The sequence below is a fragment of the Leguminivora glycinivorella genome, chromosome 1, assembly GCF_023078275.1.
Source record: "Leguminivora glycinivorella isolate SPB_JAAS2020 chromosome 1, LegGlyc_1.1, whole genome shotgun sequence".
NCBI lineage: Eukaryota > Metazoa > Arthropoda > Insecta > Lepidoptera > Tortricidae > Leguminivora > Leguminivora glycinivorella.
The window spans coordinates 599,055-616,342 of NC_062971.1; the positions used below are offsets into that span (position 1 = coordinate 599,055).

The 17,288-nt window shown below is 35.4% G+C and overlaps 1 protein-coding gene across 3 annotated transcripts in view; it reads left to right on the forward strand.

Moving 5' to 3' along the window:
* The window catches only part of LOC125228588 (dystrophin), a 701,009-nt gene that overhangs the window by 580,687 nt on the left and 103,034 nt on the right, over window positions 1-17,288 (forward strand). For all 3 annotated transcript variants that reach the window (XM_048133213.1, XM_048133221.1, XM_048133230.1), the window contains one exon: window positions 3,421-3,544. In XM_048133213.1, the coding sequence (XP_047989170.1) occupies window positions 3,421-3,544 (124 nt within the window). The remainder of the gene's footprint in view (window positions 1-3,420; window positions 3,545-17,288) is intronic.

A 17,288-nucleotide genomic window follows, 5' to 3' on the forward strand; every position in this document is an offset into this window, starting at 1 on the left:
ATGTCGGGTGTAGAAAAGATGTCAAAGATAGTCCTACAATTGGTATCGCATCGGATTATATGAAAGCGCACTAAAGGCAAACGTATTGGTACATTTGTACTATTTTATGCTTGGATACATTTGTTACAGTATTTGGTGCGAACATTTCGCAATACACACACAGATAATAAAATCGATATTAACCTTAATTACACAATAATTGCTTCAAATTTAATATCGCAACAAATAATAATGTAAATTGCGGTCCAGTATCGGACAAATCTCGAATTATTACAACTATTCCGGCGTAATTAATGTCCAAACCATATTAATTATATTTTCCCCTTACTAGCTCGGAAACACGTGTTTTGTCCTTTAATACCAGCGGGTAAAAACGCATTTTATCCACTAGTGGGTAAAGTAATTTGACCTTGAATAAAGTCAAATTAACTGTTTTAAAATTGATAAAAGTAGGTGAATCTAGTAATAAAGATGATTTACCACCTGTGGAACTACTGGAAGCAGTGATAAACGCATTTTTTTGCGTTGTAGTTTCCTCGCTATAGTGAGGGGAAAAGTTTTGTGTTACACTCGGGTGCAAATGTATTTTACTTCTCGTGTGTTAAAATACTCGCAAGTTCAAGATTCTATTCTCGAACCACTCGCTTCGCTCGTGGTTCAACTATAGAATCCTTTCACTTGCTCGTTTTTCAATTCCACACTCGGCGTTAAAATACAACTTTGCCCCCTTGTATAACAAATAACTATTATAAACGTTTCTTGTATTTTGTTTTGATGTAGGGTTGGCGTTTCAGTAAACCTGCAAGTATTTTGGAAACTTTTTTGGCACTTATATTGATTATACAATTCTTTCGTTGGTGCACCGTCTTCTTCAATTTCGTTGACTTTAGTAAGATTGGTTCTGTAGCTTATCTATTGAGAAACGTACATGATCCGCATTTTTATGAATCTAAACTATAGTATCCTGAATTTTCAAATGAATAATTGAATATGGTCAGTCCATTTCATAACCTAACAACCAATATATGAGTGTGCAAATTGTGTCCCTTAACTTCAAAACCAGCTAAATCCATTCTGCTATAAGGTTGATGATCTTTCAGATTATAATATGTAGTATTTATAAATATACCTAATCAACCATAAAACGGAATAGATTTACCTGAGTTTGAAGCTACAACACAATTGTGAATCAAACCATACTTATTCTAATTCAAAACAGAAATTTCGCATAGGTACAGTTAATTTAGCAGCCCTAGCTAACAATTTGCCAACACGAGTCAGCCATTTTGCGGTGCGGCCAAAACCAAAATGGCGGAGCAAAATGGCGCGTGATCCCGCAACTGATTAAGCGTGTTGACGGCTCGGATTTTGCTATTTAGCCGGCTAGTTGCTGTACGATTTTACTTTAAGCAAAAACATTTACATCAATTAGAATGCTAGCCTTGAGATTAACGTTATTACGAGTAATGTCGTTTAAATTGAAAGGATTCTAATTAATATGTAAAATATATTTTTAAAAATTGCTCTCTCAAAATATCGCTGATTTTCAGTGATTGGTACATTTTTTTCTCCTTCACAAGAAACATTTAATGTCATAGATATAATAAAAAAAAATGTTTTACAATTAAGTATAAAAGTTTTCACTGGTACAAATCCATTTTTTTACTTTTATGACATAATCATTTGTACATTAGGATACAAGTGCGTAAAAAAGGAAGTTCGAAACGAGTGGCGATAAATAACACGACCGAAGGGAGTTATTTTCACACGTGTATCGTACGACGTTTTTCAGTACAGATGGCCCTCTGAAGTTTCGACCTGGCATATAATGAACCACTTCTCGCACTAGTGCTTAAAAAGAACACCATCTGTACTGAAAATATAGTTACAAAACGACAATACATTGGTATCACGCAACAAGACAGGGACTATTATATCAAGGACTATGTCAGGTAGAGGAAGGATTTGGAAGGGCTGCGCCGTCGTTTAGGCCGAAGAAAACAGAAACAAACACTTTTCTGGTACAAAACACATTAAATAAATACGCACTTTGTTTTCGTCAAGCTTTAGTAAAAGCTAAGACCGAGATATTTAATAATGAATAGTACCTATTTAAAACAATAAATAATACAGCTGATTATGTTGACAAAAGGGCCCAAGGATATCAAATTGAGTTTTTGCTATTTGAGCTATCAGAAACAATTGGGCCGCATAACGAGTATAAAACCCGTTTTGAGGGCCATAAACTTTATTACCGATACGTTACATAAACTAGAACGATATTTTATCAGTTTTATCATGTCTAGGCGAAGAGCCGGTAAAGAAAACATGTTTGGATTATGTTTTAGAGATATCCTTCTTAAACTCTAAATATTTATATCCTCTAAATATTTTGATTTAGGTTTTATCTCTTTTTGTCGAACAATTTTCATTAAAAAAAACTGTTGGTTTGTCTTTGTTCCTTTAATGCAACGAGATTATGTCAAGGTTTGTTGTTTTTGTCCTCTTTCCTCCTCCTCTCTCTTGACCTGTCCTCTCTTTTGACATCTTATGTTCGCTCTTGCAACTTTGACATATAATTCATAATTCATAATTCATTTATTGCATTTGTAATCATATATTTAATTCCGAACAGTGATTTATGTTGCTACTACAATTCTATTATTGAGCTCTGTTGTACTACTGTAGTTGAACGGGAATAGAATTATGGTAACACAATATGGGTAAAAAGTGTGTTTAAAAAATGCTCACATCACATATCAGATTATTATTTATTATATTATCTATCTCTCAAACTTCGTATAACATACCTTCTTTACGTCTACCACGGGGTTCGATTCATACGCGATATTTCACGCTCGCTTCCTCCCATAAATCCGCGCGAATCAAAAATAATGGCATCCGCGCGATAGTGTTTCATGTTTTATCATCTCCGCTTACGGATCTTCAACTTTTACCGGATTTATGTCTGGCTTCGAGAATGAGTTATACTTTAAAGTTTTGAACTTTTTGTCTCTTTATACCTTGGCTTAGTTTTTGTTTCAGTGGTTGAATACTGGTGATATTTTGTAAAATAAGCCTATTTGAATTAGTCTAAGAATCTCCTATAATGTTTATTTATCATAATATCGCTCATTAAAGAATGTTTATTTATTTGTTTGGGGCATCAACAGCAATACTTATACATACTTATATAGAAAGTAACACAACACAAGGATCTATAAACAACCAATAACATGTCCACAAAACTACAAGAAATATGCAATAACTGATTATGAACAAAAGAAATCCAATAAAAGTTTTTGTATTTTTATCATGATCGTCATCATCAATGTATTTGTAGCGAAACAAAATGATTCTTTAAAAGTTATATCAAAATATTTATGCAAACAAATATTAACCGTCTACTATCTTTCACAGGACGACCACCGCGCATTCAGAAGGCAGCTAGAAGACAAACGGCCAGTCGTTGAGAGCAACCTGCTCAGCGGCAGGCAATACATCGCCAACGAGCCTCCGCTCTCCGATACCAGTGATACTGAGCGTAAGTACCTAATATAAGATTTTTTTTTAGTAATAACTGGTTATTTCAAATTTCACGATAGGTATATTTGAATAGTTTTAGTTCGAACGGGAATGTTTTTATCCGAGTGTAATAGACATCAGAATCTATTTTTTTTAATCATATATTCCAAGGCAGAAACATTATAATTTTCCGCTGTTTCATTAATTCAATATGAGCTTCTTTCAAACCGCGAGGAGCTAAAATATATAAACCTAGATTGCAAATCTGTTTGTTGGACGTTATTATACTCAGCAAGGTTTTTAGGTTATGCAGCGTAAAAATGTTACGCAAACCAAAATCACAGGAAAAATAAAAGCAAACATCTTTATGTCACTACAGAAGCGAAATACAAGGAATAACATTATAAAAACATAAGCAATTAACATGGAATTACACCAGAGATAATATTAACTCAGAATTTCCCGTGTATTCTGACTTTTGACATTATCAAATTGTAACTGTTTAATCTAGTGACATATCGCCGACTGATTAACATACGGTGTCGCTCAGGGCGGCGCTCTAGGCTCTAATATATTCCTTCTGACAGGCAAAGCAATAGGGTTTCACAGGGCGATTTGTGGATTGTCGCCGGCAAGCTAATGGCTTTATACAGCCTTCTGTAGGCTTTGATCTCTGCTTTCGAGACGTGTGCGACATGTGGATACGGTTTTCAGTGAGGATTAAAGTCAAATAATATCTACATTAGTTATTTAAGGGATATAGTTGTTGTGATAAAGTGAATTAGTAAATATGTTGACAGAATTCTAAAAAAGATTTAATGATAATCTGTTTTAGTGAAGGATTTACAAAATTTTAGTTTATGACTTATGTAGTACAGTTTCATTTTATACACCACGTAAAATAACTTAGTATCTACCTACGTCTACTACCTCTTTAAAATTAAACTGCTGAACCAATTTATATGAAATTTGTTATGGAGATAGTTTTAACTTTCTGCTTTCCGCGATGATAGTTTTATGTTTAAAGTAGCTTTTACCCGCGGCTTCGCTCGCATTAAATTCCAAAATTGCAGAATGCTCAAAACACACCCCTCCTTTTAGGGAAATGGGGGGTTGGAAAAAGACAGAAAGTAGCATATGTCACTATCCATCCCTTCAACTATCTCCACTTAAAAAATAACGTCAATTCGTTCGTTTTGCCGTGGATGGAAAAACAAATAAACAAACACACTTTCCCATTTAATAATATTGGTGTGGATAAATCAAAAGAGAGCAAAATAAACACAGATTTACTATATTTAGAACCAAATGCAATAAAAACAAAGCAGAACAGTAACTAACATGGATTTATTCGGGAACCAGATGTAAACTAAACACAGCGCACATTTGCATGATGGACTAACGAACTGAGACCACTACTATGGCTGGATTTCATTTTAGGCTAATGTGTGGAATGGAAAATTACAAGTTTGAACATTTACATCAGTATATAAGGTACGTTCTAAATACTATTCAATATAAAAATCTTAAAGGTAACATTAATTAAAATTATGATTTGGGTCATTTTTTTCATAGTTGTCCACCCCACTTTTTTGTAACATGGATATTTTTTACGCGATTCATACTCAGAATCGCGAGGGTTTTTCAATCCTGATAGGAAAAAAAAATGTCCCAAGATTTCTATTCATTTTTCAAAACTTTCGTTACCGCCATGCAAAATGTATGAAATTATGGTAATGGTGGTAAAAAATGGACACTTTTTTTCCTATTAGGATTGAAAGAGCTCGCGGTTCTGAGTGGAAATCACATAAAAATTTCCAAATTAGAAAAAAGTGGGGTGGACAACTTTGAAATAAAGGCCCAATTATACCATTTATTATATATATCCTGGTACTTGTTAGGCCACAGTGCGCGGGCTGCGGCTGACAATATCAACACTGCATTGGGCGCTGGAAGTACAAGCCATGCCACGGTGTCCAGATGGTTTGACCGTTTTAAATCAGGGCCTTGAAAGTCAGTCACGCTCAGGGCGACCACCTGCATTCAATGATGACGATTTACGCCGCGAACTACAGTCGAATCCTGATGCTACTACTCGTGAATTAGCGGAAGCACTTAACTGCAGTCACCTGCATGAGCTCGGGTATCGAAAAGTTTTGGCTCGATGGGTACCGCACATCCTTACCGACGCCAGTCGTGCAGTCCGTGTCGCCATCTGTCAATCACTTTTGCTGCGACCCCGACGTAAAGAGTTTTTGACTGATCTGGTTACGGGAGATGAATCATGGATTTATTATGAGAACGATACACGTCGTGCTTTTTGGCTGCCTCGAGAAGAAACGCCACCAACTCAACCGAAGCTGAGTCAAAAGAACCGCTTAAAAGTTTTGCTTTGTTGTTTCTGGGACTCGCAAGGCATGCTGTTTCATGAACTATTACACAATAAGACTGTAAACGCTAACAATAACTAAACGATAACAATTCAACACAGCTCACCGAACTATCTTCTGCTATCAAGAAAAAACGACGAAGACGAGCCACTGTAATTTTACTACATGATAACGCTCGACCTCATATCGCATCTACCGTTCGCCAACAGCTGCAGAACTTGGGCTGGGAGACGATACCCCACCCACCTTATTCTCCAGACCTCGCACCATCAGACTTTCATTTGTTTAGAGCCCTGAAACGACATTTGCGGGGTAAACAATTCAATGATTTCCATGATGTACCTACAGGTGGAGTTGAACAACTTTTTCGAGGCACAGCCATCAGAGTTCTGGGCGAAAGGCATCCAAACTTTGCCGGATCGTTGGCAAGAAGTCATAGATGCTAATGGTGATTACATCATCGACTAAGCTTTTTGTATTGTAATAATAATAAAAAATATAAAACGTAAACCAAGTGTCTCATTACTTTTGTGCCAACCCAATATGTTTTGTTTGAGCATATACATTTAATACAATAAAAAATACTACGTTCTACATTATAAAAGTAAAAAGTTAGTTGACCAGTAGACAACATTGAATAAATCAGGGGTCTTGGCGTGCTCTTCAAGGTCTTGATCCCTCAAAAAAGTTCAATCCAAGCTGTAAAACCGCCCTAACATAAACCAACTTTCATCGGCCAAAACCCAACATCGAGCAAGCTCCCAAATTACGCAACATTTTTTATCCAAACAGGAAAAAAAAAACAAGTATTCTCTCGCCAAAACCACGTCATAAACACTTCGACGGCATTCAAACTGAAAAACCTTTAATATTGATTTGATGTTCGATCATTAGTCTCAATGCAACTCTTTCCCACTACTAAAAAGATACGTGAAAAGTTACTATTCATATCATATATCAATATTCGATTTTTAAAACTTCGAATACTTCTCGGGTGAAATTCGAGCAAATGCGTCCGTTACGCCTGAGGTTACGCCGGCCGGTCTATAAATTTGAAAATGGAACGACTTCGGGGGACCAATGGCGTTTGAAAAAGGAACGCTCGTTCGTTAGAGCCCGCCATTTTATCGATAACGCTGACGGGTTTGCACTCTTGTTATTTATGATTTAGTGACCCTGAAAAATGTTTTTATGTAAATAAAACGCTGACATTGTGTAAAGAAAATATTGTTTGACCTTAAAGTGGAAAAGCAAAACAGAGTAGCACAGTCACCTACATAAAGAAATGATTTCTGTTTCTTGTCGTTTTTAATCGTTTGACAATTTCGTATGTCATTTCAAACAAGGCGTTAATATAACAAGGTTTAGAAATCGTCACTTATTTATTCCAGTAACTGTACTATCAGCTGCGAAAGTGCATGGAAACGTTATGAATGAATTCATTGATAAAATATTCGCCATGAACTTTTGCAGCTGATAGTACATGAGTAGTTTCTTCTTTTTCCGCATGGTACTTACAGAGGATGTAAATTGTAATTTCAATTCAATTTTAAATATTTTCTAAATATGTACATGTGACGTGTAAAAGTGCCCCTGTGCCTATTGTGGGCCTATTTGCTGAATAAATTATTTTGATTTTTTGATTTTTGATTTTTTTGTAACAAATTTTCTTTGAACCGTACTCATTTCCGTGGCCAAAGGAAGAATAATTTACTTACTCAAATCCAAGACTAACCCGAATAATCCTGTTGCTGGTTTACACTCTAAATTAATTTCCTTGGATTGCGTGTGGGTAGCTATTCAAAAGAGTTTTCCGGTGTAATACTGTTGGGCTAGTAAAAGATCCGACGGCTCTTTTACTATGCTTGAAGGCTCATACGAACCGGTCACAAAAATATATGGTGTTGTACAGTCGTGTGCATAATAAGTTAGTTCGAAGGTTGCAAAAATAAGTGACATCTTTTATAGTCTTATAGCTCTAGAAATAGTGCCAGATACTTTTGCGGACTGCGTTGTCTTACACAATACTTCGATTTAAGTGACTTTTAAAATAAAATATATTTTATTATACCTAAAATATAAAATATATATAAAATACACGGTGTTTCCGGTATCACTCAAAACCTCAGACACCCCAACTGATTTTTATTTTTTTAAACTCATCTAGAGTATTCATCTTTTAATCTGATCGTTACTTTTTTTTAATTGAATTTTTAATTTTCTGTACAGCTCTACTTGACTTTTAGCTCTACACTCAATAAAATAATTGCTAACTACCATCATAAACCATAAGACTATTTATTTGTGTACGTTACTGCAACGACATAAGGTTTACCAATAGACAGCTAAGATGTCACTGTAAAACACTTTAAAGCTTTGTCACAGTAAACTTCAAATTGGACAGGTTATCGCAGTAAGCAAATAAACTCAATATTCAAAATGACAAGGTTGTAATTAGGTACGAGTTCAATTTGTTATGACTTATGATAAACATTAAGATTAAACTGACAAACAACGTCAAACTAGTAGCGGAAAAAATAATCGTCCAAGTAACCGGCCAGTATTAATACCCCTAAATACTGAAAAAAGGTAAACTATATTTTATATATTTGTTTTGTTTCTTGTGTATTACTTGTAAACTATGTGAGGTGTGCAATAAAGAGTATTGTATTGTATTGTATTGTATTGTATACCTCAAAATATGGTGGACTTAGATTTTTTTAATTGTTTCCTCTTCTCAAGACAAAATCTTAGGTTCTTAGTATACTGGTCGAAGTTCTCAAACGAAAATAAATCTAAGTGAATAGATAACGTGGTTTAAAGTAATCTCTTTCTGGCCCTGCTACCTTCACGTACAAAGGGCCCGCATGTAATCTTAATTAAAGACCAGAGGTTTTTTAACCCAATTCCATTAGGTTTTTTATTTTTTCTACTCCCGAACTTATTCGTCTTTACAGGGTCGTGAATAGATCATTAAAACCCTACATAAAAGTTTATTCCCCAAAGCCAGCGTCCCCCGGCTTCCCGCGCATGCGCGCAGTATCGAAAAAATTGAAAACGCATTGTATGGCTATGTAATCATGGCAACGCATTGTTATAACGATACTGCGCGCGTGCTCGGGATAGTTTTGGGCAGCTGCGCTGGCACTGCAAACCTTTGCGTCAAAATACAGGAAACAGTGTGAATTTCACGAAAGTTATTCTAGAAAACGATTAAAAACTAAATGCATGTTCGTAGAAAAAGTATTGTATGCAACGGTGTTTAACTGAGTCTAAAAATAGGACTCGTGGCGTCTGTATTAACAATTTTCGCCACTCGTCTTTGTTGACCTCCACCTCTATTATATCCTGTAATTGTGCTACAAACACAGAACTAGATTTAGATAGAAGAAACAAGTTCATCTATTTGTATGGCGGCTGAGCGTCAGATTTTGTACTGAAGTTGACTTGCCTCTCAGGCCTCTGAGTGTTCATAATTTTTGTGTTGTTGTAATTAAATAACGTAACGAGGCTGACTTCAACTTACAAAATTGCATGAAAAAATACAGTATTATATCCTAGATAACTATGGTATATATGCATTGCTACAAAGTTCTACGACGTAGCTCGTAGCAAGAAAATCTTATGTAGCGAACGATAAGTAGTGCTACGCGTCACTACTGTACGTAGTAGCATTTTCCCGATTATAAGATACTAGTCTTTGTCAGAGAAAAAAAGTAGCTTATGTCACTCTCCATCCCTTCAACTATCTCCACTTAAAAAAATCACGTTAATTCGTCGCTCGGAAGGCGGACAAACAAACAGACACACACAATTTCCCATTTATATTATAATATTAAATATTAACTAGCTTTTGCCCACGGCTTTGCACGCGTTAGAAAGAGTAAAAAAGTAGCCTATGTTACTCTCCATTCTTCAACTATCTCCACTTAAAAAAATCACGTTAATTCGTCGCTCCGTTTTGCCGTGAAAGACGGACAAACAGACAGACACACACACTTTCCCATTTATAATATTAGTATGGATATTAATATTAAAGTATGGATGCCATGACTATTAGGTAATTGTCGTGTTTCAAGTACTTATTTAGTTATTTTAAACTTTATTGCACACAAAAAAGTACAATTGGCGGACTTAATGCATTTGGGCATTCTCTACCAGTAGCCATGGGGCGAAGCAGAAATACGTCAAGGTTTGTGCAGTGAGAAACAAAAGAAAGTACACTGGTACTAATATTTTGCAAGCACCTTTAACAACAACAAAATATATCATTAAAAAATACCTAGGTTTTTACATACATACAATCACGCCTGTTTCAAACAAGTCTGAAATGCTATAGTTACATCCTTTTCTTTAGGGTGTTGAAAGAAAAGGATACATGTTTATGTTTAGTTTTGTTTATATCATTAAAAAAATTAGGTTTTTAAATTAGCTGACAGAAAAATTGGTAGATTGACAGAGTCATATAGATTTAAGCTGGAATAAGAGCAAATATGCTAATGGTCATAAATTATCATGATCACTTATAGAGTCATTACATAGATATAGATAGATAGATAGATATATTCGTTATTTATTCATACCTACCTTTATACTATAATAAATTTACTATTACGGGTCAATGTTTTAAATGCGACATCAAATCATCATTGTTATTACTGCTGAATTTATTTTTCTTAATTAGTTTAATAATGGCCTCACTTACAATAAAGTATGCATATAAAAATTCACTTTATTATCGATAAATAATTTAATGCAGAAAAACACATTTTCTTAGTGACAAAGAAAGTTTTATTTTTTTATATTACACGTAAATAATACCTACATTTCTGTTTCCCTATATCATAACCAACACTTGCTTATTCAATTGCGTTTATTTTTCGACCAGTTTGACAGCGTTTTTGATAGCCAGGCGATCCGTGTGATCATTTGTTAACGTCATAAGAAAAATTATCAATTCGGACGGGTCCATATCACTGTTTACTTGAAATAACACTTGCAAATCCCCGATCACTGGTCATATTAATTTCATTCAGGTTTGACGTTTAAAATAACTTAGCTTTCTTCTTCTTCTTCTTTACATCCTGTTACCCTCTGCTGGGGTGTAGGGCTCGAATCATATTTCGCCATTTACTCCGGTCTTGGGCAGTTTTGGCAACCTCCTTCCACCCCATGCCTAGCACCCTGAGCTCCTGCTGAACCGAGCGACGCCAGGTCGATATAGAGCGGCATGGTTTCCGCTTTCCGGATATAATTAAAGTGAGGGCCATTTTGGATAGGTGGGTATCAGGTGTTCTGAGGCTTAGCTTTAGCATTCTTATAACTATATAGCAACGTCTGTTTCCCAGAGGGGCACGCAGAGATCATGGATTTCCATTTGCTACGATCCTGACAAACCACTTTCGCTTCAGACACTTTCATAACGTTTCTCATACAAGCTCTTCGGTTTCTAGTACTATAACATCTACTATAAATCTCATGTACAGTCAACCAATTGGAACCCTAGGCCACTCTACAACCATGTCAAAATGACAAGCAGTAAGAGATTTCTTACAATCTGATTTATAACGTCACTATGACATAGTTCTACAGTGGCGGGTTCCAATTGGTTGACTGTACGTGTACATACAGATTTACATACATACATACATACATACAATCACGCCTGTATCCCATAAAGGGGTAGGCAGAGCACATGAAACTACTAAAGCTTCAGTGCCACTCTTGGCAAGTAAGGGGTTGAAAGAAAATGAAACTGTGACATTGCAGTGACAGGTTGCCAGCCTCTCGTCTACGCCACAATTTAACCCATATCCCACAGTCGCCTTCTACGACACCCACGGGAAGAAAGGGGGTGGTGAAATTCTTAACCCGTCACCACACAGGCATACAGATTTATTATTAAGTATCTTCTGTTTAATTCAGTGTGTACTTAAGATGCGCGCGCACCGTAAAATTAACTATGAAAGTATAATCCTAATGCAAAAAACGAAACACGACTGAAATAATATTCCTAACGGTTTGAAAACAGACAAGTCGAACCTTTACATATTATTTTTTAAGTTGATGAAGTTGATGCTTGTTAAGAGTTTTAAACCGTCAAAAATCCAAATGGACGAGTAATTTTTATAATTTTTTAATACAGTTGCTCAAAAAGTGCCCGTTTTTTGGCTGTTTAGCGTGCGAGAAGTTGTATTTTACGAACTAGTGCGTAAAAAGAAGTATACGTTCCATTTTACGACTACTTACCGAGCTGTTTTCATATTAGTCTAGTTTACTAACACAGAATAAAACTATAAACATACTATTAAGTTCCTAATATTTAAAACGTTAATTTTCATATGTAATTGTTTACTTTTAATCATGCTAAAGATAATTTATAAAATGATTTATACTTTGAAAAATAGGTCATAATGAGTCGTGTAAACAGAACATGATTGGAACGAAACGCGTCTTCTACTGTCAAAGTAGAGGCGTCTACCATGTTTTAACTTAATGCACGTTCAAAAACTTCAATATGTTACGCGATTTGTCATAATTATTTTACTTTATTTTCAATATGTCGGGGCATAAATGGGTCGATTAAATTAAAATGTAGTTGTACATTAAAGAATCGTCCCAAATCATAAATGTTTATGTTTTTATGGAACCCAATGAAATAAATTATGTTAGATGAATAGCAAACTCGAAAACAACACGCACGCAAGTTTAAAAGCTTCAAAAATACGCCTTTGAATTGTCAAATAATCCGTCAATGTCCATGGGAAAATTGATAGTTCGGATTGTTTTATTTCGTAGTAGTGTTTTTTCGCAACTGTATTAAAAAACGTCGTTCGTCACACGTGCGAGAATGTCATTCTTCACTCGTCCCCACTCGCGTGCCGCTCGTGGCAAAATGTCTCGGGACTCGTGAAGTAATGACATACTTCTCGCACTTATAACGAAATGTACTATTTCAGTTTTTTCCTCTGAGGTACAGATGGTGTTTATTTTACGCACTAGTGCGAGAAGTGGTTAATTATATATCAGGTCGAAACTTCGTAACTCGTGTCGATTTAAAACACTCCCTTCGGTCGTATTTTAATTTATCGCCACTCGTTTCGAACTTCCTTTTTTACGCACTTGTATCGTAATGGACTATTTTATTATAATCGACCGTTTAACTTTTCAAACATTCAGATTAAAACAGTAACCTGTAATAAAGTGTGTTTTACTCATGAAGACCACAAAGGTACTCATAAAAGCTTTGTATTTTGTGTTTGCCAATTGTATATCTTCATTTTTAAAATTCAACTAAAACAAGTTGAGTTACAAAGTCAGTCTTCGCACATGTATCGTACGACGTTTTTCAATACATCTGGCCCTTTAAAGATTTGACATAGGCACATAATGAATTCTCGCTTTAGTGCGATGAAATAGCACCGTATGTACTGACAACACTGAAATAGTACATTACGATACAAGTGCGAAAAAGAGGAAATCCGAAACGAGTAGCGATAAATTAAAACACGACCGAAGGGAGTGCTTTAAATCGACACGAGTTACGAAGTTCCTTTTCACACGTGTATCGTACGACGTTTCTTTAGTACAGATGGCCCTTCGAAGTTTCGGCCTGACAAAAAATGAACCACTTCTCGCACTAGTGCGTAAAAAAAGTACCATCTGTACTGAAAAAGGAGTTACATTAGTCTGTGGAAAACTCGACTCGTACGCGCTATAAGAATACAGGCTGTGGTGCCTTTGCATGGGCGAGTTACTCGCCTAGTGGCTCGCCCGACTCTCGAGGGCCGTTGAGAGTAACAATGCAATTTGTCCTAATGGCACGAATTGCGGATAGTTTGCTGACTATTTTGTTTGTGATATTGTGGATTGTTTTGCTTTTCTTTTTATATTGCTGTGATTTAGCTTTGTGGTTTGTTTTTTAATGTTTACACTGTATTATTTTATTTAATCAAAACATACACATACGTGATGGGAAATTCGGAATCAGTGACATCACAAAACATAGAATATATGACACAGCTCATTTTTTTAAGGGTGCTTTCAAAAAAAACGTCAAAAGAATGTAAAATTGATACTTTTAGTCGGAGAAATACTACACTTTCCGTTATCCAATAAATTTATTTAATTCAAGTTTCAGTTAGAGCATCTTATTATCTTGATTTTTGTAAGACTAGATTTATGAAAACTAACTCACTAAATTAATTATGAATTTTTCTCTAATGCACGTTTAGAAAAACTCACGTATAGAGCTGAATTAGTCGAACTTATTTGTAAAATTTGGACAATTTTGAATACTAAAACAGGTATATTTATAATTCGTATATCCTGTACTACAATCTTCTCAGACTACATTTTTATTATAAGGTTTTGAAAAAGAGTAAACAAGGCTAAGACGAATTAATTTTTTTTCAGAAATTACCTAAAACTAAGTGACAATTTCTTTGAAAATCTACATCACATCGAAGTAATTTTTGTGCTTCATTAATCTGCAACGTTTACTTAAATTGCTGTTATGCCTTAGTGATTATAAATTGCTATTATTTATTTTTGGCAATTTTTTTAAAACGAGCCTTCACCGGTACAATTATTACCACTTTTGGACATTTTCTCATATTTTGTTAGACCAAGTAGAAAAAGTCCTATAATGTGATATATATTTGTAAACTACTCGCAAAGCCCTTTAATTTGATACCACACACGGTATGATCAAGCGCTCGGTTGCGATTTCACTGTTTTTCACACGAAAGCCCTCTTAATAATTTCGGTATTTTATGTTATTCAGTACCGTATATGATCCATGATCATGATACCATATATAATATCGTTATACCTATGTGGACGGTAACAGAAAACTTCAAAAAGTCAAATTATACGCCTTAACTCAAGGAAATGATGAAATCTGAAAATTTCTCTTCACGATTGTAAAGTTGCCATGGTCTTAGTTTTCCGCTTGAAAACACACGTGTTGAACCGGAAAATACACAAGTACTTATAGTAAATCAGTATGGAAATCCCTCCGGTAATCCACGCACGTATAATCCGGTGTCGGGCTGCCCTCAAGGCGCAAACTTCGTTGCGGGCAATTTACGGAGATGGGATTATGCGCCGGTATTGATTTATATGGAAAAGTGGCGGAAATGTAATTAAAAAATAGAATCATTGGTTTCTGATATTCAAGGGAGTTCATAGTCGAGTAAATACATACATACAATCACGCTTATATCCCATAAAGGGGTCAACTACTCAACTACTCAAGTTTTGGTGCCACTTTTGGCAAATAAGGGATTGGAAGAAAATGAAATTGTGGCATTGCAGTGACAGTACTAAGTTCAAGTTAGCCTTGAAATGTAATTAAAGTTCGGAATTTGGTTTGTCTACATTTGGAACGTTGTTAAGTTTGTTTTATAAAGGTTGGTTTATTAGGGGGAATTCATGACTGCAAAATGAAATGTCATAGTACCTAATTTAAGTTTCCCATTGAGGCAAGAACGATTTTCCAACGTGAAAGATATTGTGCTTGAACCGTATGATTCACCTACTCACTGCTAAAATGAAGATGTACCTGAAATACCTTAATTGGCAGATCTTTCAACGCACTATGCAAAAATGCACGTTGTAATTCAAAACATTTCGGTTTACTAAGATCTTATTCTAACCACGACAGAGCGTTAGCCTCAAGCGATCCAGCACTTCCAGAAATACAAAAATTACAAAATGCCGTCACACAATACAATTCGTCCTTTAATGGCTGTCGTACTTCGTTTTTGTAGGAGGTTTATGTGTGATAGTGCTATATTCTGTGATGTCGTGTTCAGTATACTTATGTTATGGAGCAAACCAATAATGAACGGGGTCTAAAAGCTACCAATTTTATTGAAGAAACCTCAAGGTGAAAATTATTTTGGTTGATGACCACAATGTAGTACACGATAGGAATTGCTTCAGCCCGGCACGTGGCTCAGCATTCCGGTGCAGGAATTTAATAATTACGACAGCACGTCGGGGGTTCCAACGGCTAATTTAGTTAGTTTCAACTGCCGCCGATAGATGGCGCGAATTATCATACCTTTGACTATGACTATGACAGTTCTATATTATGGAGTAGCTGTCACGTAAATATACAATACGGTTTTTGTGGTAAGGCATAGAATAGCGGATGTCATTTTAGATCCGAAGTGGGGAAGTACTTCCACTTAACAGCAAAACCGCAGCTAAACAACTAACACTAGAAAATCGTGGTATTTTCTTCTTTCCGATGAGAAATTGTGTGTTTTTGAAAGTTTACTACATTAATTTATTAGCATTTAAAATGGTATAGGACATAAAATAATGAATAGAAGTAAAAACGTACCAAAACTTCAAATTTTTATAGGGCCTTCCTTCTTCCTTTTGATTCTGCTTGTAGTGTTATAAGTCTTGTATTATGCCATATTACATGTCTACATTTATACTCTTTGTATACTCTCTATGTATTACTACTCTATGATGCTAGTATATAAGAGCTGTATCCACCCATATATAGGATTGCAATAAACGTCCTAAAGATAACTAGTCGTTTCGATTACTTCCCACATTGCATGGCGATCCTGCCAGTGCGGCCTTGCGAAATTTATGTTATTTATTTCTGTTATTTGATAGAATCGTTTAATAACTACAACGCCGCGCTGGTAGCAGCGGCTAATTTACTCAGCGTTCAACTGGCTCCGATAGATGGCGCCCGTTATTAGTTACCATTTTCATCGCGCTTTTGATTTTCGCTTCAAATTTGAAATAATTTATTAATTAGGACGCAGTACGCTGGGAACTACAGTAGCTAATTGGTCGAGCGTACACCGTAAATGTATACTTTATAGAGTATTTACCCGTTCCGGCTTTGCACAGGGAGTAAAACACAAAAATGAGTATAATAAGTTGCATAAAAGTCACGCTTATACCATTGGAGATTTTTTGTAGGCCATTAAATGAGATACTTCCACCATGCGTTGTTTTGTTATATCGCTGGAAAGAGTGTAACAAACATTGTTTAAATACAATACTTTACTGTAACATTAAGTACTATAATTTTTACCGATTTATGTAGTATTGTCACACGTCAATGAAATATAACACGCAGGGGACCTTATAAATTATGGTAACACCAATACAAATTTTAAATTTTGAAGAAAACTTTGACTTGTTGGACCGATTTGCTAAAAAACAACACTTCCGACTCATTCATTAAAAAAACGAAATCTAAATCGGTTCATCCGTTTGAAAGCTACGATAGGCATCCTAGCTTTCAAGAAGAAGGACACGTCAAACTTACAACACCACGGCGTTTTTGCGTCGGAGGTTAAAAACTCAATTTTTCTTTGACGTACATGGATATTA